The following is a 27,042-nucleotide window of genomic DNA, read 5'->3' as shown; positions in this document are numbered from 1 at the left end:
CCTGCAGCTTCTGCTGCTCCGAGTCCCGCTCCAGGACAGAGGCTTGTAGGAACATGGCCACCTCCTGCAGACTGCTGATACTGGCCTTGCTCTGGGCCAGGGATAGTGCCAAGTCCTGGGCCTTTTCCCTCCACTCGATCTCCCTGGCCTCTGTCTGCTTCAGGGCTCCCTGTAGTCGCTCCAGCTCCTGTTGCATCCTGGGTACTAAAGAATCAAATGTTGGAGAGGACTTCTCCACTGGGGAGGCTTTGTGGCTTTGGGGTGAGTCCTCTGGGTTCCTCCTTTGCTGGGCTTCTCTCAGTTCCAAGATCTCCTCTTCCTTTTGGGCTAGAGTCAGTTGGAGCTCCCTTAGATTCTCATGAAGCTCCCTCATCTCTTCCTCTTCTTTCCTCTGCCCCCCTTGGACCACATCCTCTCGGTCCCTCTGGGCCAGAAACTTCTCCAGCAGCTGCCCCTGTTCCTTCTGGTGTTTCAGCTCTTCATCTCTCTGGGCAAGTGCCTGCTGGAGCTGCTGCATGGCCTCCTGGTGTCGAAGATCCTGGTTCTGGATCTCACTTTCCCGCATCCTCAGGGCCTCCTCCAGCTGCCGGGTTTGTGCCTGGCAGGAGTCCAGCGTAGCCTGCAGGGTGGCAGTGCTGGCCTCCAGGCTGTGGTTCAACTCTGCCTGTCCAAGGAGATGCTGTTCTTTCTCCTGCAGGGCAGCCTGTGCTTTGCTAAGGGCCTCCTGGAGGGCCTCCACCTGGTCCCGGGCAGCTTCCTCCCGATGCTGGCAGGACTGGCTATCTGCCCGCAGGGCCTCCAGCTCCTGGTCCTGTTCCTTGAGCACTGCCTCTGCCTGCAGCCAGCTGTCCTGCAGGGCCCTGACCTCTGCCTCATGCTCCTGTGCCCGCTCAGCACACTGCTGCTGGAGGGCCAGCAGGGCTTCCTCCTGCTCCCGAGACTCAGCCCTCAGGTCACCCAACACCTCCTCCAGGGCCTGTACCTGCTGTCCCTCCACTGCCAGCTCTTCCTGGAGTCTTCGCACCTGCTCCTTGTGTTCCTCAAGCTCCTCCTGGTGCTCCTTCAGTGTCACATGGGCCTGCTCCAGAGCTCCCTGGAGTGAGCGTGCCTGTTCCCTCACATTCTCCTCCTGCCCCTGGGCCTGCCGCTGTTCCTGCTGCAGGGTCTCCAGCTCCTGGTTCCTCTGGACCAGCGTCCTCTGGGCATCTTCCAACTGATCCTGAAGTGACTGTTCTTTCAGCTGCCCTTGTTCCCTGGCTTCCTGCAGGTGCCGCTGCAGGACCACCACCTCCTGCTCTCGCTGTGTCAGGAGCAGGCTGGCCTCGCCCACCTTCCTGTGTAGGCCCTGGAGCTGCTGTTCCAGCTGGTCCTTGTGCTCCTCAAGTTCCTGGATCCTCTCCTGCTGGCATTCCACCTCCTTCTCCTTGTCACGCAGGATCAGCTTCATGTGCTCAAGGCTCCCGCGCTGTGCCTTACTCTGGCCTTTCCCTTCCTCTGCCCGCTCCTGCGTGTGTGGTCTCTGAATGGCCAGCTCCCGGCCTCGCTCCCTCAAGGACAACTTGATCTGTTCTAGATCCTCCTCTAGAATCTTGGTCTGTAGTGTCCTCTGATCTTCTAGGACCTGAATCCTCTCCTTCTGGAGCCTCATCTCCTGGTCCCTCCTCTCAAGATCCTGGGTCAGACGCTCCTTCTGCCTCTGCAGCTCCTCGATCTGTTCTCGCTGGCACTTCACCTCCTGGCCCCTCTCCCGGAGCTCCCCTGCCAGGAGGGTGCTGTGGCTCTCCAGCTCCTGGATCTGGTTGCTTTGGGCCTGCAGCTCCTGGCCCCTTTCCTCCAGGTCCAGTGTCATGTGGGTCAGAGTCACCCTCTGCATTTCCCTTTGGCCTTCCAGCTCCTCGATTGCCTTTTGCTGGCACTCCATTTTGTGATGATTTTCCTCTAGCTCCAGGGCCAGGCATTCCAGGGTAACCAACTGCTTTTTCAGATCCTGAATCTGGCCTCTCTGGGACTCAATCACTTGGGCCTTCTTCTCAAGTTCTAGAAGCTGACGTTCCAAGATGTTCCGCTGGGTCGCCCGGTCCTTCTCAAGCTCTTCGATCTGCTCCTTCTGCACAGACAGCTTCTGCTCTCGCTCCTGGACGGCCACGGGCAGATGCTCTAAAACAGACCTACACTTCTCCAGCTCCTGAATCTGTTCTTGTTGCAGATCCACCTCTTGGTTCCTCTTCTTTAGGTCCAGAGATAGCACTTCCAGAGCAGCCTTCTGCATTTCCCGTTGCGTCTCAAGTTCCTGGATTTTCCCCCGTAAAGTCTCCACCTCCTCTTCTCTTTTAGATAGGGCCTGGGCCAGGAGGGCCAGATTCTCCTGCAAAGCCTTCCCTTGGGCCACCTTCAGTTCGCCCTGTTCTTGCAGAGCCTGGGCTTTCTCACGCTCACTTTCCACCTGCTCATTTTTCAGTTTCAGGGCTGAGCGGGCAGTTCTCAGGTATTCTTCCAGGACCCCAGCAGCATTTGCTTGGGCCCTCGCTTCTGTGATAGATGCTTGCAGATGTTCCACCTGGGCTGTCAGGTTCTCCTTTGCTGCCTGAAGTAGCTCTCGCTCATTCTGGAAAACAAGATGTAAAACCACCTTAGACTACACTTCCCTGATATTGTTGTTCCAATGCAGGCCCTTCCCACTGTTACCCTGTGGTACCAGCAGTGACAAAAGCTTGGGCAAAAAGATCTGGTGCATTTCACTTAAGCTGACACTGAAAATGAACATTCCTACCACATCCCAGGGCTCTGCTATGCCCGGGAGAAAACCTGGTGCAAATGAGCCATCCCCTATTCTGGTCCTTCAGGGCAAGGGATAAAAATCTCCACCTCAACTTAGAAAAAGTAATTAAAGGAGGCTTCACTGGTTTTTTTTTTTCACTGGGGCCTTAATAATGGGCCTCGGGACATGGGGACAGTCAGAAGGACTGAGACACTTAGAGGAAACCGGGTACTGCATATAAATGGGGCATGACCACAAGCCAAGGTGGGCCCAGGAGCTGGAACCCTGGGCCTAAAGCAATCCCCTCCGCCAAACCAGCACCATCTTACCTGGGCTTCTATTCCCTGTAGCTCCGCTTGCCGTAGGCGACTCTGTAAGGATGCCACACTTTCATGCAGTTCCGTCAGCTCAGATTCTAGGGCGTCCTGTTTTCCTTCCCATTTGGATTTCTCTTTGGGAAAAGGAGAGGCAGTGAAGCAAGGCCCATGATCATGACTGGGGGAGTGGGGAAAAGAGGCATGTGGAGGCAGATGCAGGATGGGGAAACAGACTCAAGGAGGAAGACAGCCGAAAAGGGGAGAATTACATCCAGTTTCATAGAGACATTTCCCATCTGTCAGCTGCTCCTATTTGTCTAGGCTCCCTGCTGCTTCCAGACCCAGCACTGCCTGATAATCATCCTAACACTTCCTCATCCGGACACACATAAATCCTCAACCCTGGGCACCAGACAGGGCTGAGCAAGATGACATCGGAGGTCTCTTCCAGCCCCAATTCTGTGATTTTGCTGAGGTTCCTAGAACCACGGGCTGCTCTGTTAGCTGCTTTCCATTTCTGGAACGTGCATTATGTTCTCAACCATGTCCTCAAAATGATTAGTCTCTGATGAATGAATGAATAGCCGGCTCTATTTGTATGTCTCTCAGGGAGCTCTCTGGGACATTCTCAAAGCCTAGGCCCACTCCCCAAGTTGTCCTCTTCTCTTCCGGAGTCAAGCTTTAAGCTTTAAGACCCTCTCCTCTCCTCTCCAATCAGTCACCACTCTTTCCAGCCCTGGGTTGTGGCACGAATATGTTCTCCCAGATTCCCCCTCCTTGCTATCTCCCTGACCAGCCGACAATCCTTCTGCCATCAAAGGCTAATCATTTTGAGGACACAGTTGGAGATGATAAAAATAAGTAACCTGGACAAAGCACAAACAACACAGAATTTTATCATTTTCCCATAGCCCTGGTCCTGGGTTTTCAATTCTCTACCTCCTCCAGAGACAGAAAATGGAAGTCCGGCCAGCTCCTCCTCTCAGTGCCCCAAATCTGTCTCCCCCAAACCCTTCTTCCAGGATAGCCCTCAAAGGTCAAGCAAAGCAGAAAAACAGCTCAAGGGGGGTCATCACCCATTTTGAAATGCCTCTAGGTACCTTCTCACAGCTGTGGGTAAGCAGTAGAAAAAGTGGCTGCTAGGCCGGCTCCTGCCACTCCTGGGCTTCCCACTTTTCTTTCTCTTCCCTCCAAGTCCCCCTTCCTGCTTTGAGCTTCTCACCTTCCTGGTACTGGGAAAGCTGGCTCTGTAGCTCCTGCAACTCTGTGTGAACCTGGTTCTTCTCAGCCTCAATAACAGTTAGACGCTGTTCCAGCTTCTGGGCCTGATCCTTCAGATCATCCTGGGAAATAAAGGGCCAGCTAAACTCAAGTTCCTCCTCGTTCACAAAGCTGTCCCAGTCCCAGACTCAAGCTCTCTCCTCATCCTCACCCTCTGTGGTGGCCAGCCATCGTGGACCTACTCGCAGGCTGCTGGGTTGTAACTGAACTCTCTGACTTCCTGAAGTGATAACAGGCTCTGCTCCAAATGGCTGGAGGCTAGAATCTCCTTCTGTCAAGCCTATGTATTTTGAAACTGAACTCCTGATTGAAGTCCTAGCCCAAGTGTCTTCTCTTTCCTCCCTGAACTATGACTTCAAGAGTTAGCTCATAGGTCGCCTCATCCTTCCTGAATTCCCTCCCAAGTCAGAATGAATTGCCCCTTCCTCCTAGTTTCAACAGTACAACAGTTGCATCTATTATTGACTCTATTAATTCTGCCTTATATTGGAATGCAGGTTCGTTTCTCAGCCATGTCACAGGCCATTCTTAAAGGCAGAGATCAGGTCTTTCTCCTTTTGTATCCCAGAGTGGTTGGCACATTGGTGGCCCTCAAGTTTTGTTAACTGATAAGTTCACTGTAAGGGGGAATTTGTGGGACATTTAGGTCAGGTGTAGCCCTAGAATGTTCCTGTAAATGGCAACATCAAATATCACGTGCCCCCAGCTTGTCAGGTTTTTCCTGGAGGTCTTGGTATGGAAATAATCCATGGCTGAGAGGAAAATATGTTGCAACACAATAGCATGTATCTGTAAGAGTTTCATAGCTTACAGGGCTCGTTCAAACCTCTTACTCATTTAGCCCTCACAGCTACCCTGTAAGGCAGGTATTATTTGCCTTACTTTACAAATGAAACCAAGGCCCAGAAAATCCAAATGCTTTTTCGTTGCTGCCAGGTGGTAAGTGCTGGAGGTAGAATGCACCCCAACATGATCTCAGGAGCAAAACGGGTCAAACTGCTTCAGAGCCTTTTTCTCAAGCCGTAGGTGGAGGTGGAAAGAGAGCAGAGAGACCTACCCGGGCCTGTCGAGTCTTCCACAGGTCTTGGTGAAGCTTGTGGAGGGCCGATGCCACTGCCTCAGCTGAGAGAGCAGTCAGAAGGGGCCTTCCTTTAAAGAGGCTCCCAACTTCATTCTGGTCTGAAAAAATGAGGAGCAACCTCTTGACCTGGCTGCCTCTATGAAAAGAAACAGCCATAGCACCCAGACATGCTTTGGCCTTACCACTGACCCCTCCTCTCCTCAAAGAACCCCTTCTTAGCAGTTCATTCACATTATTTTCTACATAGGGCACTAGGCAATGCTGGCTACTGTGTTAGGCCTTTAGTAAGTGCCAGGAACTCTGTGAGCTAATTTACATCTGTAATCTCATTAGCTCCTCTGAAAAGTTCGGAGATTAGGTATTCATGTTGTTGTTAGTTGGCATCAAGTCAATTCTGGCTCATGGCAACCTCACGCATGCAGAGTAGAACTGCTCCATAGAGTTTTCAAGGCTGTGACCTTTAGGAAGCAGACTGCCAGGTCTGTCTTGTGAGGCACTTAATGGGTAGGTTCGAATTACCAACCTTTCAGCTAGTAGTCAAGTGTTTAACTGTTTGCACCATGCAGGGACTTCTGGGAATTTTAGTATTCTCATTTTATAGTTGAAGAAAATTAAGCTCAGAGAGGATAGGTGACTTGCCCAAGGACACACAGCTATCAAACAGCAGAGCTGGGGTTCACTCAGAATGAATTCCAGAAGCTGTGACCTGAACCTTGGTGCAGCCTTGCCTAAGCAACTACATTGCTCTTCCCTTTCCCCTGGGATCTGGGCCTGACCCAAAGGGTTGAGTTCCTGGGTAGCTGCCTCACCTGGCTCAGGGCCCCTGAGGGAGGGTGCAGAGTCTCCCCCACCACTGAGGTCAGGCCTGCTCTCACTAACAGGCCCCAGGCACTGCTGCAGGACAGAATAGAGACTGGCCAGGTGGGCCTGGGCCTGGTGCCCGGGCCGCTGCTCTGCCGCCAGCGCTTCCAGCTGGCTCTCCATGCTTCTCAGTCGCAGCTGGAGTTGTGCTCCCTTGGCTTCCTGGGCCCACAAAGAAGCTCGCAGCTGCTGCTCCGTGACCCGGGATGCCTCCAGCTCCTCCAGCAGCTGTGCTTCCTGGGCCAGAAAGTCAGCCTCCTTTTCCTTCACCTCCTGCCTCAGTAATTCCACCTGCCAGGGAAGATGTGCAGTCACTTGGAGCAGGGAGGGGGTGCTTTTTCCTCCTGGGCCAGATCTCACTCAATCCCTGTGCAAACCTTGATCAGGGCTGGAGGGATTTCAGTGGGGTCAGCTCTTCAATAAGTAGGCAGGGCTCTGAAATGAGTGTTAGCCTAGATCTGACACCTAGTAGGTAGATGCCTATCTACCGATTGGCCTTCCCCTGATGCTGGACACATGGGCCCGGGCTACAGAAATGGGCTTTTGCTCCGGTTCCCCTGGCAGATATGGCAGCTTTCTGCTAGGATTAGAACTCTGCCCTGACACTTGACATTGAGCAGTCACAATAATAATGCCTGCCATTTACTGGATGCTTACTGTGTTCTTGACACTTTAGGTCCACAATCCCATTGTTTCCTCATATTCCTATAACGGTTAGGATTGTCATCGTATTTTATGGATGAAGAAACTGATGCTCACACAACTGGGAAGCAGTACAGCTGGGAGTCAAACCCGGGATTATCTAACAACAGACCTGCACCTTAACTGCTGCAACCTACTGTCTAGCTCTTAACTCTCCTCCCCTTCCCCTCCCAACTCCATCTTTCTTCTGCACCCAAGGTCTGGGGTCCTGCTGTGAGTAGACTGAGTCCCTGGAAAGTCCACTTATTGCTGCCTACCTAACTGGCACAGTACTTGTCGCTCAATTCCCCAAGCTGTGTCTTAGATGTGGCTGTATGTGAAGCAGGCTCACGTGTGCTCTACCACTTTGGGCACTATGTTCTAGGTTGTCACATTCCCAATGTCAAGGGCCATTGTCATCTCTGGGTCAGGTTTCCAAGCCCCCACCCTGCCCAGCCCTGGCTGCCCTCTCCTGCCAGGGCTACTGAGGTCACAGCCTATTCTGTAGTATGGAACAAGACAATGGCCTCTCAGTGAGGGAACTCTGAACAATCATCCTGCCACTCCTGGACAGGCTTCCACCAAGGAAGCAGGGCTCATAATCAGGGTGGGAAGTACCTGGGCACTGAGCTCTTTCTGCCCTCCCTGGGCCTCCTGCATGTCCTGGCGCAAGGAGTTCAGCTCTTGTTGTCGAGCAGAGTCAGCTTCTTGCAAAACAAGAAGTTTCTGTTCCTTTTCCACCAGGGATTGAGTCAGGCTAAAATGAGAGGGGTCAGAGGGCTGGGGCATTCTCTCAGGGAAACAAAGAACTACCTTCTCATCTGTTTCCTAAATACAGCATTAGTAATGCAGGTAGAAAGGGTAATGATAATGATTATAGTGTAAATAACAGCTACTTTTACTGAGCACCTACTGAATGCCAAGTACTGCCCTAGATCCTGCATGCATGGAGCACTTCATTTTAATGACACGACTTACTCTTCTCTGGCAAATTCCAGGTATTCCAGACAAGTACCTCAAACTCAACCTGTCCAAAACTTCCCATCCCCTCTGCGCTTCCCCTCGCCCACAGCTATCGCCTTTTACTACGTTCTCTAGCTCAGTAAAAAGCAACTGTATCCACCTAGTGCCCCAAGCTAGAAACCTTGGCCATATCAAAGTTCTTCCTTCATTTCATCCACTTCTGATCTATGACTAAACGTAACTGATTCTAACTCCCTTAATGTCCCTGAAGCCCATCTTCTCCTCTCCTTCCCCACTACTCCCACCCCGGTTCAGCCTTGGCCTCTCTCATCCAGACAATTGTACCAACCTCCTAAACTTGTCTTCCTGACTCCAGTTTCATCACCAAAGGGGTTTGTCCCTTCTCAAACTCCCACAGCACTGGGAATACGTGCTGCTCCTCATTCTGAATGGTCTCACGTTGGTCCTTATGTTTCATGTCATTACTATCCCTCCGACATATCATAAATTGGCTCATGTCAACTTTCCCGCTGAAAATTCTCCAGCACTTTCCCACCAAACTTAAAACTGCAAACCACTTGCTTGGCCTATAAAATCCTCAATGATATGGCACTTGTCTGGCTCCTGCCACTCTCTCATGCACGGTGCTCCAACCATGCCATACCCTTTCAGTTGGACCAAACACCCAAGCTTTCATCTTCCTCAGGGCTTTTGGGAATGGGCTGCTCCATTTCATCCTCGGTGTTCAGTTTAAATGCTGTCTGCTGAGAAAGCCCTTTCCTAGCTACGTATCTGAAGTCGGTCTCCTCTCTCTTATTTCTATTGCAGCACCCTGTTTCTCTCCTCCATACTATGTATCGTAACCTATTATCATTTATTTGGGGGATTATTTAATTAACATCTTCCCCACAAACCTATAAACTCTATTGAGGCAGAGACCGCACTGTGTCCCCAGCTCCTGGCACAGTGCCTGGTGCGTAACGGGTGTTCTCTAAATAGTTATTAAATGAATGGAGTGTGAGCTGTGAAGACAGGGAGTGTCCTCTCCACACAGTACATATACAGACCAGACCTGGAGACTTGAAAGGCTCAAGAAATTCATGTGAGGTGACCTGAGTAAAGAAGTGTCAACCACATGGTGACCACTGTAGGTAGATGGGCAAAAGCCAACTCCATGGCCTGTCTAGCCTACCTGGCTTTCTCTCTTTCCAGCTCCTTCTGAATCTGGGTATACTCTTGGGCCTCTCTTAGCTTCTCCTGAACCTCGTGTTCCATGAGCCTCCAGGAGTCATCCTTGGCAACCAGCTGAGACTTCAAGTTCTCCACCTAGAAAGTTAAGGGCATGAAGACCAAGATAACAGGGTAGAGGGCCAGTGGGAAAGTGCTTCTTACCTAAGGCTTTGGGGCCCTTCAAGACTTACCACAGTCACCGGCCCATTTCCAATGCTCTGGAGTCTCCATCAATCCCTCTGGCTGTCCTTAGCCATGCCCCTCCCCAACATTACCCAGCTTAGTCATCTGTCTCCCCAGCCCCACATATGCTGTATAAAGGCAGGCCTGAATAAAAATATTGGCTGAACGGAACTGTGCCCAAAGGCAAAGTGATGGGAGAGTGTTTGGTGATCGTGTTTTTTAAAGTAAAAATCAGAATATTATTAATATAGGATTCTGAGAAGGAGAAGCAACTGAGCAGGAAAAACAATCTGGTATATAAAAATATTAGATTTATGGGGAGGATGGGAAGAACAATTGAAGCTGGGACTGCCTGAGAAAACCTAAGCTCTGTGGTCACAACAGAGGAAGAGATTACTGTTGCAAGGGTCTGAATACCTTTAGGGAGCCCTGGTGATACAGTGGTTAAGCACTTGGCTGCTAACCAAAAGGTCAGCAGTTTGAATCCATCAGCCACTCCTTGGAAACCCCATGGGACAGTTCTACTCTGTCCTATAGGGTCACTATGAGTGGGGATCGACTCGATGGCAACAGGTTTTTGATTTTGTTTTGAGCACCCTTCAACATTCTACTCAGTACTGTGGCTACCCTTCCCCCCTCAAGGTCAGGCAGCAGGGCCACGGCTCCTCCTAGTCTGCAGGAGAGAGTGGAGAGCTGGCCACGCTGGGGAAGGGCTGTGGGGCTGGAGAGGCGGAGACCTGCTTCTGCAGGTCCATGTTATCCTGCAGCAAGGTGTTGCCCTCTGCTCTGACGGCAACAAGGTCATCTCTGTGTTGCTGGGCTGCCTCCTCCAGTTCCTGCTGGGCCTCCTGGAGCTGGGTCTGCAGCATCCCACTGGTCTCCTGCAGGGGCAGAGACATCAAGGAGTAGAGGAAGGTATATAAATACTAGCTTTTTAGCTGGGTTGGCAAAAGTTGAGGGGCATATAGCAACCCATGTTGTTTCTATGATGCCCTACCACCTCAAGCTCCCTAAACTCCTTGCCTCATAGTCCCTTTCCTCTCTCTCTAAGAGCACTGGCTCCCCCAGGCTTTCTCGGCCAGGGTCCTTGAGTTGCTAGTAGTCTAACTGACCATACCCTTACTTCCATTTGATGCCACCCCCATTGTCCCCTATGTATACACACATACACACAGAAACTATGTTGTTTAAAATCTATTATTGGAACACGCCCCAGCCCTGCTTTTTTTTTTTTTTTTTAATAATTTTTATTGTGCTTTAAGGGAAAGTTTACAAATCAAGTCAGTCTCTCACACAAAAACTTACATACACCTTGCTACACACTCCCAATTACTCTCCCCCTAATGAGACAACCTGTTCTCTCCCTCCACTCTCTCTTTTCGTGTCCTTTTTGCCAGCTTCTAACCCCCTCCACCCTCTCATCTCTCCTCCAGGCAGGAGATGCCAACATAGTCTCAAGTGTCCACCTGATCCAAGAAGCTCACTCCTCACCAGCATCCCTCTCCAACCCACTGTCCAGTCCAATACATGTCTGAAGAGTTGACAGCTCTGCTTTTAAATAATACCATCCTCAGTTTCCCACAGCCCTTAGAACAAAACCTAAGCACCAACCTGACTGCCAAAGGACTCCTGCCTACCTCTCTCCTTAGTTTATCATGCCCAAGCCACCCTGGCCTCCTTTTTTGTCCTCGAACTTCTCAAGCCCTTTCCTGTCTGTCCCTGGGCCCTTATGGTTGCTATTTCTTCCGCCTAAAGTATCCTTCGAGTGGCTAGCTTCTACTGCCTTTTTTTAAAAAATAGCTTTATTGAGATATAATTCACATATCATATAATTCACCTATTTAAAATGTACAATTCAATGGTTTAAGTATATTCACAAAGTCATACAACCATCACCACCATTGATTTTAGAACACTTTCATCACCCCAAAAAGAAACCACATACCCTTTAGCAGTCACTCCCCATTTTCTCCCTCACCACACCCCCAGCCCTAGTCAACCATGAATCTAATTTCTTTCTCTACATTATTGTTGTTGTTAGGTGCCATTGAGTCGGTTCTGACTCATAGCGACCCTGTGTACAACAGAACGAAATACTGCCTGGTCCTGCACCATCCTCACAATCGTTGCTATATTTCAGCCCATTGTTGCAGCCACTGTGCCAATCCACCTCATTGAGGGCCTTCCTCTTTTTTGCTGACCTTCTACTTTACCAAGCATGATGTCCTTCTCCAGAGACTGATCCCTCCTGATAATGTCTGAAGTATGTAAGACAAAGCCACGTCATCCTCCCGTCTAAGGAGGTGTCAAAATCTTTGATGTCTCTATAGATTTGCCTATTTTGGACATTTCATATAAATGGAATCATGTAATATGTGGTCTTCTGTGGCTGTTTTTTTTCACCTAGCACAATATTTTCAAGGCTCATCCATGTTGTTAGCATGTGGTTGGCTTGTTTTTTAACCGTCAAGTCAAGGCTCAAATGTCACTTTCTCAGTGTGGCCTTCTCTGACCATCTTTTCCAAAGTGGCCTCTTTTGAATCACTCTCAATGAAATCATCCTATTTGTTTCTTTCACAGCACTTATTACAGCCTGTAATTATTTATTTTGCATCTGCTTGTTTTTCTTTGTCTCTGCCACTAGAATGCAAGTTCCCTGAGGGCAGGGACGGTGTCTGTCATGTTCTGTTATGCCAGACCTTTATGTACTTATTATGTGTCAGCACCTTACACAGGGCCTGGAGCATAAGTGCCAAATAACTACTTATTGTTGGAATAGCAAATGAAGGCCCCTTTTTCTTCCCTGCCCAGGGCCATCCTTCATACCTGTTCCTTTAGCTTCTGAACCTTCATGTCCTGCCTCAACTGTTCCAGTTGTTGGCTGGCATCTGCCAGCTCCTTCTGGGTCTGCAGCAGTGTCTCCAGGAGGGACACTCTCTCCTTCTCCATCTCGAGCTGCATCTGTGGAGTGGTAGGAGGGGCAAGGGCTTGCTGGGTGGGGGTTATCATGTTCACCTGTGAGTACACGGCAGCTGTTCTAGGGCTGTTCTAGCAAATGGGGTGAGGGCTGAGGGTGAAGGAAGGTTCTACACCCACTGATGCAGAACCAGGAAGTGCAAAGACTGCCAGTGGTTTGCAAGCTGACAGGAAGTGGTAAATGTGAGCCCTCCCTCAGGAAGCAGGACATGCTGTAGGTCCTCTAGCTAACGGTGCTCATCACCCTGCACACCGGTAGTACAGTGGGCAGCTCTTCCCTCCTCTGGCAGCCCCTCTGCCACAGCACTCTTGGAAGAGGAAAAGGGAGTGTCCACAGGTCAGGGGATCACAGACTGAACGTGCAGCTCCAGCCCTCAGATCTCCTCACCTGGCGCAGGGCACTCTCAGCCTGGGCCCGTTCTTCCTCTTTCTGCACCTGGATGGCCTCGGTTTCTGTCTGCTGCTCCTTCAGCCTCATTTCCAGCTCCATTTTCTCCCTCTTTAGACCCTCCACAGCCTTATCCAGCTCCTGCTGGTGCCAGGAGCGCTCTTGTTCCTGGTCACATGAAGGAAACACTTGTTAGAACCAGAAAGGTAAGAAGAGGCAGGAGAACTGTATTGGAATAGCTGTGTGACCTTGCTATATCTCTGAGACTGTTTCCTCATCTGCAGAGTGAGGCTAATAATCCCTGTCTTATCTATCTCACCAGATTTTTTAAGATGATATTTTATAAATATCATTTTTCAAATGATATTTATAAAATCAAATGATATAATACATGCGAAAGTGCTTTCTAAAGTGCAATTATCCCTAACTTAAGCTACGAATATTTGTTATTTTAAAGCAACCACAACATGATCAACAGCTGTAACGATGAACTGAGGCAGCAGACCCTGGCTCTCTGCTGCCCATGTCCCTCTACTCAGGGCTGCAAAGTTGGCCTCCCCAAAAAACCAGACCTAGCCTAGCTAGGGAGTCCTTGGGTGGTGCAAACAGTTAACATGCTTGGTTGCTAATCAAAAGACTGAAGGTTCAAGTCCATCCAGGGGTGCCTCAGAAGAAAGGCCTGGTAATCTACCCCTCTCCCCCCTCAAATCAACCATTGAAAACCCTATGGAGCACACTTTTACTCTGATGCACACGGCATCGCCATGAGTTGACGGCAACTAGGGCCTAGCTAGGGTGTCTCCCTATATTACACGAGGGCGTAGGATAGGGGAGCCCTGGTTTTCCCAGAGGTCCACCAGTGTCCCAGACCAGTCCAGGTTCTTCTATTAGCAGCTCTCAGGACGGTGGTTAAGAACTTGGGCTCTGGAGTCAGGCTACTTAGGTGACCTCAATTTCTAAACATCTCTATGCCTGTTTTCTCATCTGTGAAAATGGGGATAGCAATAGTGCCCTCCAAGGGTTGTACTAAGGACTGAGATAATTCATGAAAGTGCTTTAAACAGTGCTCAGCAGAGGAAGCATTCAGTGTATAATAGCTATCGTCATCACATTAGTGTTTCCCTGCACCTTTCCTTTAAAATACATATAAATTTGTAGTGATGTATTTATTTCATTGGGCAAATCTGCAAAAGACCTCTTTCAAGTGTTAAAAAGCAACGATTTCACACTGAGGACTAAGGTGCGCCTGAACCAAGCCATGGTCTTTTTTTTTTTTTATAATTTTTACTGTGCTTTAAGTGAAAGTTTACAAATCAAGTCAGTCTCTCACACAAAAACTTACATACACCTTGCTACATACTCCCAATTACTCTCCCCCTAATGAGACAGCCCGCTCCCTCCCTCCACTCTCTCTTTTTGTGTCCATTTCGCCAGCTTCTAACCCCCTGCACCCTCTCATCTACCCTCCAGGCAGGAGATGCCAACATAGTCTCAAGCGTCCACCTGATCCAAGAAGCTCACTCCTCACCAGCATCCCTCTCCAACCCACTGTCCAGTCCAATCCATGTCTGAAGAGTTGGCTTTGGGAATGGTTCCTGCCCTGGGGCAACAGAAGGTCTGGGGTCCATGACCACCGGGGTCCTTCTAGTCTCAGTCAGACCATTAAGTCTGGTCTTTTCATGAGAATTTGGGGTCTGCATCCCACTGCTCTCCTGCTCCCTCAGGGGTTCTCTGCTGTGCTCCCTGTCAGGGCAGTCATCGGTTGTAGCTGGGCACCATCTAGTTCTTCTGGTCTCAGGATGATATAGTCTCCGGTTCATGTGGTCCTTTCTGTCTCTTGGGCTTGTAATTACCTTGTGTCCTTGGTGTTCTTCATTCTCCTTTGATCCAGGTGGGTTGAGACCAATTGATGCATCTTAGATGGCTTCTTGCTAGTGTTTAAGAGCCCAGATGCCACTCTCCAAAGTGGGATGCAGAATGTTTTCTTAATAGATTTTATTATGCCAATTGACTTAGATGTCCCCTGAAACCATGGTCCCCAAACCTCTGCCCCTGCTACGCTGGCCTTCAAAGCATTCAGTTTATTCAGGAAACTTGTTTGCTTTTGGCTTAGTGCCATGGTCTTTTTGATCACCTCATATGCATGCAAAAGCTGGACAATGAATAAGGAAGACAGAAGAATTGACGCCTTTGAATTACAGTGCTGGCAAAGAATACTGAATGTACCATGGGCTGCCAGAAGAATGAACAATCTGTCTTGGAAGGAGTATAGCCAGAATGCTCCTTAGAAGTGAGGGTGGCAGGGCTTTGTCTCATCTACTTTGGACATGTTATCAGGAGAGACCAGTCCCTGGAGAAGGACATCATGCTTGGTAAAGAAGAAGACCCTCAACAAGGCGGATTGACACAGTGGCTGTAACAATGGTCTCAAACATGGCAACGATTGTGAGGATGGTGCAGGACCAGGCAGTGTTTCATTCTGTTATACATGGGGTTGCTATGAGTTGGAACCGACTTGACGGCGCCTAACAACAACAACATTTATTTAATGGAGTGACTCTAGTGTTTCACCCCTTTCCACCATGTCATCTTGTGCAGCTTTCCCCCCACTTTTGACACTCTGGCTACACTGGCCTCCTTTCAGTTCCTTGAGCACAGTAAGCTCTTTCATACCACCTGGAACACTCTTCCTTGGCCCCATCCCATCGTTCCTTACATCTCAGCTTAACTGACACTTTTTTGGAGAGGACTTCCCCAACCACGCAACTTAAATAAATCCCCCTTGTTATTTTTTCTTATGACACCCAGTTCTTTTTCTTCGTAGACCTTTTATAATTTATAGTCATTTACTCATTTATGTGTTAACTCATTTAATACCTGTCTTTTCCCAACACTCAAGCTCCATTGGAGAACTATGTCTGGGTCACTCTCACTGTATCCTCAGCCCCCAACATCGTGCTGGCACATGGTTAGTACTCCATCAACACTGCCTGAATGACCCAGTAAGCTGTTGTTGTTAGGTGCTGTCAGGTTAATTCCTACTCATAATGACCCCATGTGACAGAGCAGAACTGCCCCATAGGGTTTTCTTGGCTGTAATCTTTATGGAAGCAGATCGCCAGGTTTTTCTCCCATGGAGCCTCTGGGTAGGTTTGAACCACCAACCATTTGGTTAGTGGCCAATAGCTTAACCGTTGCACCACCAGGGCTCCAGTGAATAAGCTACCGGACTGTTAAGATGCCTAAGAGCAGCGATCTATAATGTCACAGTTATATACCCATTATGAATCAAATCTTGCACTCTAGTTCAAAAAGCCACTAAAAAGATGGGAAAGAGGGGTTCAGCTTTTCCTCTTACAAGCAGCAATATCTGGTCAGCAGTGGAGCACTCACTTGAGGGAGGCCACGTTTGCCTCTCCCACCCCCAGCCACATTTACCACCTACCCATTTCTCCTGGAGCCGCTCCACCTCCTCTTCATGGGCTGCCTTCTGCCGCTGCAGGGCAGTCTGCCCCTCTTGCTCAGCCTGGGCCAGCTGTCTGGCTGCTGCATCCCGCTCCTGCTCTGCCCGGCTCCGTTCAGTGTCCAGTTCCAGCTTTAGGCACCTCACCTCCCCTAAGATACCAGCAAACAGGATCAGGTCTCTGAGCCTCTGCCCCACTCCTGCCTCCTATTAACATTGCCCCCTCCTCCACTTCATGAGCACCTCCTATCTCAGAGGCTCTGGGCCTGGCTGGGGAAGGAGTAGGCCCCATTCCAGTTGGATTCTCACCTTGGATCACGTCCTTGGCTTGCGTGACAGTTTGAATCTGGATCTCCAGCTGCCCCTTGGTGACCTCTATCAGAGAATTTTGTTGTTGGGCCTCAAAGAGACTGCTTTCCAGTAGCTCCTTGACTGAGCTGTGAGATTCAAGAATCAGGAAGAAGTCTTACCCTTCAAGCCCTTCGTTGTTGTTGTTGTTTAGGTGCTGTTGATTTTTGACTCATAGCAACCCCATGTGTCAGAGTAGAACTACCTATAGAGTTTTCTAAGCTATAATCTTTATGGGAGAAGATTACCAGGTCTTTCTCCCGTGGAGCAGCTGGGTAGGTTCAAGCTTCTAACCTCTTGGTTAGCAGCCGAGCATTTAACCATTGCACCACAGGGCTCCTTGCCTTCATTAAGAATAGTAGTGTTCTAAGTAGTAACTACCTGGAGAAGGTTAGGGGGGCAACCATAAATTCATAACTCTTTTAGAACCCAACCACGTAGGGCAGGGAGCTTAGCTTGGCTACCCCTTGCCTTGCAAAACTCTGCTCTGCCTTTGGCTGAACTGGGTCTGGGCCCTACCTGAGCCCCAGCAGTTGCTCAGAGAGGCCCTGCCGGTCCCGTTCCACAGCTTGCAGCCGCACCTCTAAAGCTGCCTTCTCTCGTACTAGGGTCTCCTTCTCCTGGACCGCCCTGGCCAGCACTTCTTCTTGTCGCTTTGCCTCCTGCTGTAGCTGCTCCAGCTGAGTTGTGGCTGCCTCCTGCTGGTGGCACGCCTGAGGGGAAGAACGTGGTGAGGCGCAGTAGGGGCAGGATGTTTCCTGGGGCCAACTGCCAGGATAGGGCCATCAGCTCTTCAGAGATGCTGAGCCCAGCTGTGAGCCCTGAGCCCTGCCCGCCTCCACTCAATTTATCTGCTTCCCTGATCATCCCATAGAGTACCCAGCCTAGGAAGCATACTTTTATGTGAGCAAGACCCTGTGCTAGGGACTGCAGGAGACCTGCCCCTGAGGAGTTTTTAGTCTTAAGAAGTGAAACACATAGTACCAGAAAGAAAGTGATCAGTGCCCTGAGAAAGAGACTCCGAGGAGAGAAATAATGAATAATTATTGGGGCACTAAGTGGACAGGTGACTTTTGAACCTGGTCATTAGTTAAAAAAAAATTTTTTTTTAAAAATAGAATCCCTGCTAAATGTTGGGCACTGTGCTAAAAGCTGGAGGAATAAAAACAAGCAAGACATAGCCCTGCCTTCAAGGAGCTTTTGGTCTAATGGGGGAGACAAGTCAATATAGTCTGAAGGGTGTGATGGTTGAAAGAAGTCTGATGTGCCGTCAGAGTGCCTGAGAGGCATCTAATCAAACTGGGTTGTGTGAAGTAGGGCCTAAGGGGAGTGGGAAGCAGAGATTCCTACAGACAGCGAAGGGGAGAGGAGAGTCAAGGGATGCTAAGGTAGCAGAACTGGTACAGAAAGGGGCCACAGAACTCCAAACTGTGAACAATCTCTTGTGTAGGTACTGCCACTGCTGCTTTCAGAGGGTTGATGTAAAAAAGAGGGATCCTGGAAATTTTTAGAAGGAAGTAGTAAAAGAAATTAAAAAAAAAATTCTGGAAAGCCATTTCTGTAAATAATCATAATTTATATAGATATATATGTGTATGTGTTACGGATTGAAATGTGTCCCCCAAAAATACATGTTGTAAATCCTAGTGTCTATGCCTGTGATTATAATCCCATTTGGGGATGGGTTGTCTTTGTTATGTTAATGAGGCAGGGTTAGTGTAGGGTGTGTTTTGAGCCAATCGCTTGAAATATAAAAGAGATTAAACAAGCAAGCTAGAGAAGCAGAAATGGGGGAAGAAAGATACCAAGCCACGTGATGACCGCCCAGGAACAGAAGCTCTAAGAGACAAGGACCTTCAGTGCTTACAGAGACAGAACTCTTCTAGTCTCCTAAACTGTGAGAAAATAAATGTCTGTTTGTTAAAGCCACCCACTTGTGGTATTTCTGCTGTAGCAGCACTAGATAACTAAGACAGTATATATAAACATACATCCCATTTCTATACATTTCTTCTTAGAAAAAACTGGAAGATTATATCCCAAATTAGTAGCACTGGTCACTTCTAGGAAGTTAAGACTTTCACTTCTGGAATCTCTGTAGTGTTATAACTTTGTATAATGAACATGTATCATACTCTAAGGTGACGGCGTTTAGTTTGTTTTGTCTTCTCACCTCACTCAGCTTCCCCTGAATTTCTTCCTTCTCTTCTTGGATGCCCCTGAGATCTGCCTGCAGCTCAGCCCCAGTCTCCTCTGCTTTCTGCAGCTGTGCCTCCAGGTGCGTTTTCTGTTCCCACAGGGCTTCCCTGCTCCTCTCTGTCTCTGCCAGGTCCATCTGCAAAGCATTTCTTGCCTGCTCTGCTGCCTCCATTCTGCTGCACACAGACTGGTTCTCCTGTTCTAACTACTGGTCAAAAAGGGAAAGGGGTAAAAGGACATTGACAACACATGGTTACAGTTTAGGGATCAGGTGCTGAAGCTGAAATCCAAGTGAGATTTGAATCTATTCTCCAAAGATGAACACAGGAGTGCTTATAAGAGAGGGGAGAACCCATTCATTTGAACCAGTGCCTACATTCCAGGTACTAGATGGGCTGGCTGATGAGGATAGAGATCAAAAGGACAAAACCTTGCTCTCAAAGACTTTAGTAAAATGGAACACAAAACATTTCTGGGGCTCAAGAAAACAGGGGTAGGGAGGAGATACGTTAAATTTGTAACCTATAAAGAAGATTCTTTAAGACTTGGGCTCTTTGCCAGATCTTTGTCTGGTGACGGCTATTATCTCATGGATTAAAAAACTAAACGTTCACCTAAAGCATGATAAAAAAAAAAACCATCTCTGGACTTTAAGGTAAATCACCAGGGCTAGGAAGGAGCCCCCTTCTACAGGACATGGGGCTCCTTCCTAGCCCTGGTGATTTACCTTAAAGTCCAAAGATGGTTTTCTTTTGGGTGTGGAAGGGAATATTTTTAATGGCTAAGGTCAATCCTTATACTCTTTGCTCTGCTCCACATTGTAAATGTTCCTTTTGCTCATTTCACAACTACATTTGGGAGCAATCTGTCTGGGACTGTTCCATTTGGGGACTCTTCTTTGTCATGGGCACCAGCTGTAGCTGTCGCTAACTTGCCCTCGATCAGGGCCAGTCCTACCCCAGAGATCAGAGAAATCATTGCTCACCTGGAGAAGCTGCTGGTTCAATCCAATTTTATCTAAGGCCAAAGCCTCATTTAAGGCACTGAGCTTGACAGCTGCAGCCCGAAGATCAGCTACTTCTACCTTCAGGCTGTTCTCAGAACTCGACAGCTCTGCAATTGACTGTTCTGCCTAAAAACAAAGAGGGTGAAAGAGTTCCCTACTTCCAGTTTTCCTGCAAACTTAAACAGCTCACATCCTCAGCATCTGCTGCTTTCTTTGTACAAAGATCATTAAACACTCCATTCCCTCCGTTACATCCTAAGCAAGTTTTCCCTTCAGTCATTGATGAGTAAGACCGCAACTCACAGTGTAAGGCACAGACACAGGATACATAAACAATTACAACTGTAATGATTCTATTGAAAATGTAAGGGTGAAGTGGTCTGGAGCTCAAAGAAGGTATTAATTCAGTCTGGGAGACTCAAACATGCTTGGCAGGGGAGTTGACAATTAACTTGGGTATGGAGAGATGAGGAAGAGCGTGCTGGTTGAATACAGAGGACACAGGCAGTCCAGGCAAAGGGAAGAGTATACGCAAAGTATTAGTGTCAAGAAAAAACATGGTAAAACTGAGAATGCAATTAGTGCTGCGAGCAGGAGCAAGGAAGAAAGGCCTGGAGATCTACTTTTGGAAATCAGCCAGCGAAAGCCCCATGGATCGCAATGGTCCAATCTGTAAGCAATCATGTGGACGGTGCAGGACCAGGCAGTGTTTCATACCATTGCGCATGGGGTCACCATGAGTCAGGGGCCAACTGCGTGGCAGCTAGTAATGACAACGGCAGGAACAAAGATATATAAATGAGAAGTTAGCATAGGGAATTTGGAGTGGAAGAGGATGCTAGAAATACAGTTTGGGCCAGATGGCAATAGGCTTCGAATGTGGCACCAAGAAGCCTGGAAGTCATTGAATGGTTTTAACAAAGAGACTGCCATAATCAGGTTTATACATTAAAAAACTCATGCAAATTCCAGTATAGAGGATATGCTGGGAGGGAGCGAATCCAGAAGCAAAGACAGTAACTGAGGCAAGAAATATGAGGGATCATGGCTTGAGGGGTGAGGAATGAGGCAGACTGCATACCCTTTACCTATAAACACATCTTTGGAGGCTGCCCACCCAGCAACTGACAGAGAAGCCCTACGCACCCTAGCCAGCGCTGCGGTCACCTCTGCTTGCTCCTGCCTCAGTAACTCCCCTTCCAAGCGACTCGACTCCAGGGCTTCCCGAAGTGTGATCAATTCACTGAGGGATTCCGACTGTTTGGCTTCCAGGCCCACCAGTGTCTCCTGACTAAGATGGGAAGGAAAGGGGTTAGAGAAGTCTTAGGGAGTGGCCACCCCTAAAGGGAAAAGGAATATAATTACCTCTGCTAGACAAAAAAGAAAAAAAAATGAGGAAGGTCTCTAAAAACTGAAAAGGAAACATCTCTAAGGCATAGTTAAGTGAAAAAAGCAAGGTAAAGAACAGTATATATAGTATGCTACCTTTCATGTGAGAAATTGGAGAAAATAAGAATAGAGGCTTGTATTTGTATAAAGCAGCACTGGGAAGATGAACAAGAAATTAGTTAAAATGGTTATCCAAGGAGGAGCTGTGGGATGATGGGGGCTGGGGTGGGAGTGAGACTTCTCTGGGTATATCTTTTTGTATAGTTTTGACTTTTGAACCATACAAATGCATAAATGACTTAAAAAATAAAAACTTTAAAATATATAATTATCTCTGTAGATTGTTGGTCTTTCCCATTGGTACCTAGGAGATCACTCTGAGTACAAGTCATGACCCTTATGGCAGTCCTGCAAGATTCAATTATTCACGCCTAGTGGATGCAAAGAACTAGGGCCAGGTGGAGGGGGCATACCAAAGATGGAGAAGATAGAGTCCTTGCCACCAGGTACTGAAGACCCAACATATGTCAGGCTTATGCTGGCATTTTGCGAACACCACTCTAATCTTCACCACAGCCCTTCCAGGTAAGAATCATCATTCCAATTTTACAAATTTGCCCAAGTGGCAGAGTCATAATTTAAACCAAGAGTTTGCCTGGCTCTAAAGCCTTTGCTCTTTCCATGACATCACAGAGGGAATTCACAGATTAGCTGGGGAAATAATCCCTTTCCTTCCTACCCTTTAGCCGACCCAAACTACAAACTTTCCTGCTTCCTTTCCTTTAGTCCTTCTTTGATTCCCTACCAATTAAAATATGTTAAGCCCAGCTCAAAGGCTACCCCTGGTCCATGAAGCTTTCCCTGGTCCTCAATAATTAACTGTTACTCTGACCCACCGAAGGACCTAGCTTGAGTAACCTGTATTTCATCTGGCCTCATGTCAGTTAGCTGTTAACTTGTCTGTCTTCCCTACTAGACTAAGCTCCCTGAGAGCAGGACCCTTGTCATGCTCATTTCTCTATCCCGCATGGTGCCTCACCCATTGTGGATGCTCAGCAAAGCCTGGGTGAACTTTCCGTATTCATCTTTCTGCAAAGGAAGGAGCAGTACGCTAATCTGAACCCACTGCAGGCCAGGCTTCAATTTACTCCACTTTCCAAGAGAGGGGAGTGGGTGGGGGTGAGGGAGGGCATGCAATTGAAGGGAAGGCCAGGCCCCAGTGAGGGGGAGACTGGGCACACTTACAGGCGCTCCCTTTCACGGACGGCCAGGTGCAGCTCCTCCTGCTGCTCCTCCTTCTCCCCTTGGGCAGAGTCCCCCTGCAGCTGAAGCTCCACGTTTGCCCTTCGTAGTCGCCAGGCCTCCTGCTCCAGCACTTCCAGTTGCTGCTGCAGCCCTTCCCTGGCCTTCTCTAGGAGCTCTCGCTCCCTGGAAGAAGAAAGTGCTGGAGATGGACAGAGATCCTGGGACCCAAAATTCTTCCTAGAAGTAGACATCACAGCATCGAAGGGAAGAGGCACAGTTTCTATTAAGCGTCTCATCTTCTCTTTTGAATGGGAAACCTTTTTTAGAATCACCAAGACCCAGCACCAAGTGGGAAGGAACAAGCACCATCCAAAGCTAGGCAGCCCCGAGCAGCCCTGGGTCTCAGGGAGAGCAGGGTCAGCCAACCAAAAGCATGATGGGAGTGGATAAATGGCTACATGAGGACTGAGAGCAGGAACGCAAGGGTGGAGGAACCGTTGCTGCTCACTTGCTGAGAGAGTCCACCTCTCCCTGGAGGTCCACCGTCTGCCCTGCCAGGGTGTCCCGCTCCCCACTGAGTGTCTGCAGCTGCTGTCGCAAGGCCTCGCCCTCTTCCTCCCACTGGTCGTGCTGCTGCTGCAAGAAGCTCACAGCCTCCTGACAGCCCAAAAGCTGCTGCCTCAGGTCCTGTGCAGGGAGAGCCAGAGAAAGGGTACAAGGGGCTGGAGGGCAAGGGCAAAGGAGGGATGTCACAAGCCCCAATGCAGGGCTGGGCTGGGCAGGGGCTGGTGCAGCATGGGTAAGCTGAGAAGAGATGTGACCAGCTGAGGAAACAGAAGAGGAGAGGTCATTGGGCTTCTGTGGCTCTAGCATCTTAGATCTGCAAATGCTTTGTGGCTTGAGAGCCCTGGGAAAGCACAAGGGTACAGTGGTATGGGGGAAAGTAGTCTCCCAGTTCTCCGGTTGCCAATGTTTGCATAGTGCCATGTGGAGTGTGCCACTGACATGGAGAATGTGTCTGTTATCCACAAGTACAATGGGGCGGACACAGAAAGATTCTAATGAGCACTCTGGGGTGTTACCCAAGCACCTCATGATGGGTCAACCAAGTGAAAGGGGCAGTCCAGGCTGGGGGTTACCTGGGGTACAAATCAGTTTAGATATCCACTCTTGTGGCTGAGGAGGAATGCTGGGGATTCTCACCTGCACCGCCTGGCGTCTCTGGGTCAGCACTGAACACACTAGAGTAAGAGCCTTGCCTGGGTCCTGGGGGTCAAGCTGGGAACAGAAGCCACTAGAGTCCAACTCCAAGGAGCTTTCAGGACCACAGCCTTGGGTCATATTGTCCCCTTCTTCCACCATGGCCTGAAACCCAACACAGGGCGTCACCACCCTACTGACCAAGACCTCGAGTCCATACAGAGGACTTAGTCTACAACCTGGACATACCTGATGTTTTCCATCTCAACTCCTCTCCCCAGGGGGTAGAAGAGGGATATCTAACGGCTAAAAATGGCTGCTTCCTTCAACTCTCCACCTTTGATCCCCTAAACCTAGGACTAGCAACAGGGCTAGAGCACTCCCTGATGTAATGACAAATGAAGTAAGGAAGGAAGAGGAGGCTAATGAGGTAATGGAGGCTAGAATTCAGCCTCTGAGAGTTGCAGCTGGCAAGAAGAAAGAAGGCCTGTCTAGACATGAATCCTTAGCTACCCTCCCTTAGGGTTCCAGTCTTCAAATACATTCAGGAACTCACCCCTATCAGGCCCTAAGCTCAAACACCTGCAGAGAGTGGAAATCTAGGCATGACTGAAAGGAGAGTAGTGAGGCACAATCTGGTCACCAAGAACAAGAGGCTCACCGGTACCTGGGTTATATCCTTGATCACCTGCTGTAAAGACAGCTTCTCTTCTTGGGCATTCCTACTAAGAGATGCCTCATGTTCCATTAATTCTGCATGATTTGTCTCCTGTACAGGGAACAAAGCAGAGCCTATGAGCCAAACTCTCAGAAGAGACTTTATAATTCCTGGTCCCACACCAACCCAAGTCTCATTCTGTCCATTCTGTCAACCTACTTTTTCCCTGGCCACACATGAGCCCTAATGGCGTCCCTCAAGAGTCTGAAGACAACGCAATGCAGTGATTAAGAGTTCAGATTAAGTGATTACAATCTCCATATTAGACTGCTCAGATTCCAACTCTCTCGTTTACTAGCTTGAGGCTCTAGGCAACTGCTTCTTTGAGCTTTCATTTCCTTCTCTTTAAAACAGAAATAATAATTAACAGCAACAATTTCATAGATTTGTTTTGAGGTTTGAATGAAAAAATGCATTGAAATTACTCAACGAAGTGCCTGGCACAAAGCAAATGTTCAACAAATGAGTTATTATTGGATGGGGAGGTGGCTGCTACCTCTGCACAGCAAACTGATGTTTGAGACGTAAGAAGAAACCAGAGAAACCTCAGGGCCCAAAGCTAGAAGACTCAAGATTTCCTCTCTTCCTACCTATATTTGTGTTGGCGAAGGCCTGAGGACATAGGGTAGCACAAAAGGCCCACTCAGGGCTACAGGTATGTCTTATTTAGTCTATACAAAATCTAAGGAACCCTGCTGGCACAACAGGTAAGCACTGGGCCACTAACCGAGAGAAAAAAGACCTCTTCAGGAGAAAGACATGGTGATCTGCTTTCGTAAAGATTACAGCCAAGAAAACCCTATGCGGCAGTTCTGCTCTGTCAAATGGGGTCGCTATGAGTCAGAATCAAGTCAATGGCACCCAACAACAACAACATACAAAATCTGAAGCACCATTTAAAAACTGAGATAATTTGCATTAAAAATCTGACTTTCTCCTCCCCGCTTGACCCCTAGGACCCAGCTTCTCCCAAAATCTTAACAAGTGGTCTATACCCAGCCCACATTCCTACATGGCAGCAATTTATACTAGCTGTACAGTGGATGTCCCCTTTAGATGAGACAAGCACCCCCAATTCCTTTCCAGAACAAAGAATCACCTACCAGGATGTGCATGGTCTCTCTCAGAGCCTTTACCATCTTTTCATAGTCTTCATTTTGCTTCTGAGCCTGGGTCAGGAGGGCAGAGAGCTCAGTTACCCTAAAGAGAAGAGCACAGTACTGTTACCTAGGCCACCCACTGCTGTGGACACAGCTACTACGCAGCACACCCCAACCCCAACACAGATGCTCCCCCTGCAGCCTCCCCAGAGTCCCTGGGTACCCCCAGCCCCTTTGCACCCCCTGCACACCACATGGTGCTATAGCCTTGAACTGGGGGAAGCCAAAAGCGCCACTCAGAAGACATGCGGGGATTTACCACATCTTAAGGCTGGAACATGTGTTTGGGGGCCCGAGAGCTGAAGGGAAGCCCTGGCCCAGGCCCTTCCAGGCCTCGCTTGATCTTGAAGTCAAGCACCCTGAAGCCAATAAGAACATCAGAATTGCCACATGGGATAGTACCAAGGTCCCTCCAGCCCAAGATTCTGACTCTGATAGGGGAAACAGAGGGACAATTTGGGAGAGATTACAGTCCACCTCCCTGATATTAACCTCAAAGTTCAAAGACTTTATCTTTATCACTTAACGCTGTATATTGGAGCTCAATACCTGGTATTACATGGGTGGCTAAATAAATATTTATTGAACGACAGTCATTTTTTTTTGAAAGTTTTAATATTTTTACCCTATACCAGCTCTAAGAGCCCTAACTCACCAAATGGTGGTTCAATTATTGTATCAGTTAACAGACATTTATTGTCTGTCGTATAGCAGGTAAAGTGCAAAGCACTAGAAACACAAAACTTGCTAAGACAAGGCCTTTGCCCATGTGCTTCTCAGTGACTCCGAGACCAAAAAACAAAACAAAACCCCTGCAATTTATGTACACTGCCAGCAGGTGGTGACACAGCCCTAGTCACTGAGCATAAACTGAACTTTGGCCTGAGACTCAAATGAGTGAGGTTCCCTGCTTAGGTTGCTACCCATCTTATAATCATTTTTTAAAAATTTATTTTATTATAAGGAGCTCTGGTGGTACAATGGTTAAGCACTTGCCTGCTCACTGAAAGGTCAGCAATTCAAAACCACCAGCAGCTTCATGGGAGAAAAGATCTCCGTAAATATTACAGCCTAGGAAACCCTATGGGGCAGTTTTACTCTCCTATAGGGTCACTATAACTTGATGGCACACAACAACAACGTTTCATCGCAATCCAAAAATTAAAACAGCCAAACCAAAAAAAGAGGGCACAGGGACTAAATATTCAGTAAGATACAATGAGACTGATGCTGTAACGAACTGGTTGAAAGACCACAGGGGCATAGTAATTTAATAGATTACTTCTGCCTATTGAGGTCAGAGGCTTCGTAGATGAGGTGGCATTTGAACTATGCCTTAAAGGATAAGGCAGAGAAGGGAGGGGGGCACTCCAGGTTAAGGTCAGCAGGTAGAAAGGCAGGGAAACACAGAAGATGGGATAGTGAGTAGTTTCGTGTTGAAAGAACACAGAGGCACAGCTGGCCCTGGAAATCAACAGGAGAGGAAACGAGCACAGGACAGTCTGAGGGCAGAGGCCGGTGACATGCCCCAACTGTGGCATCGGGTTTCAAACTAGCCTTCCTCTGGCCTATCTCCTTTCCCTCTCATGGTAGGA

General features: G+C 48.6%; 1 protein-coding gene across 17 annotated transcripts in view; it reads right to left on the bottom strand.

The window, feature by feature from the left end:
• Nucleotides 1–27,042, bottom strand: part of CEP250 (centrosomal protein 250) — a 53,769-nt gene that overhangs the window by 12,243 nt on the left and 14,484 nt on the right. For 13 of the 17 annotated variants that reach the window (XM_064276028.1, XM_064276017.1, XM_064276016.1 and 10 more), the window contains 21 exons: nt 25,391–25,487; nt 24,231–24,338; nt 23,573–23,734; nt 22,878–23,056; nt 22,370–22,552; nt 20,882–21,026; nt 19,715–19,861; nt 18,704–18,934; nt 17,050–17,243; nt 16,492–16,619; nt 16,165–16,334; nt 12,720–12,887; nt 12,182–12,316; nt 10,093–10,236; nt 9,135–9,268; nt 7,598–7,736; nt 6,247–6,589; nt 5,414–5,535; nt 4,298–4,418; nt 3,088–3,209; nt 2–2,605 (listed from right to left, as the gene is read on the bottom strand). In XM_064276028.1, the coding sequence (XP_064132098.1) occupies nt 2–2,605; nt 3,088–3,209; nt 4,298–4,418; nt 5,414–5,535; nt 6,247–6,589; nt 7,598–7,736; nt 9,135–9,268; nt 10,093–10,236; nt 12,182–12,316; nt 12,720–12,887; nt 16,165–16,334; nt 16,492–16,619; nt 17,050–17,243; nt 18,704–18,934; nt 19,715–19,861; nt 20,882–21,026; nt 22,370–22,552; nt 22,878–23,056; nt 23,573–23,734; nt 24,231–24,338; nt 25,391–25,487 (5,776 nt within the window). Of the gene's footprint in view, nt 1; nt 2,606–3,087; nt 3,210–4,297; nt 4,419–5,413; nt 5,536–6,246; nt 6,590–7,597; nt 7,737–9,134; nt 9,269–10,092; nt 10,237–12,181; nt 12,317–12,719; nt 12,888–16,164; nt 16,335–16,491; nt 16,620–17,049; nt 17,244–18,703; nt 18,938–19,714; nt 19,862–20,881; nt 21,027–22,369; nt 22,553–22,877; nt 23,057–23,572; nt 23,735–24,230; nt 24,339–25,390; nt 25,488–25,706; nt 25,807–27,042 lie in introns of those variants that run through there. The other 4 variants (XM_064276030.1, XM_064276027.1, XM_003411522.4 and 1 more) reach the window with 4 other exon arrangements.

This window comes from Loxodonta africana, chromosome 24 (genome assembly GCF_030014295.1).
Source record: "Loxodonta africana isolate mLoxAfr1 chromosome 24, mLoxAfr1.hap2, whole genome shotgun sequence".
In the NCBI taxonomy this organism is placed as follows: domain Eukaryota; kingdom Metazoa; phylum Chordata; class Mammalia; order Proboscidea; family Elephantidae; genus Loxodonta; species Loxodonta africana.
The sequence above is the reverse complement of the archived record's forward strand: the minus strand, read 5'-3'. Positions and strand labels throughout refer to the sequence as shown.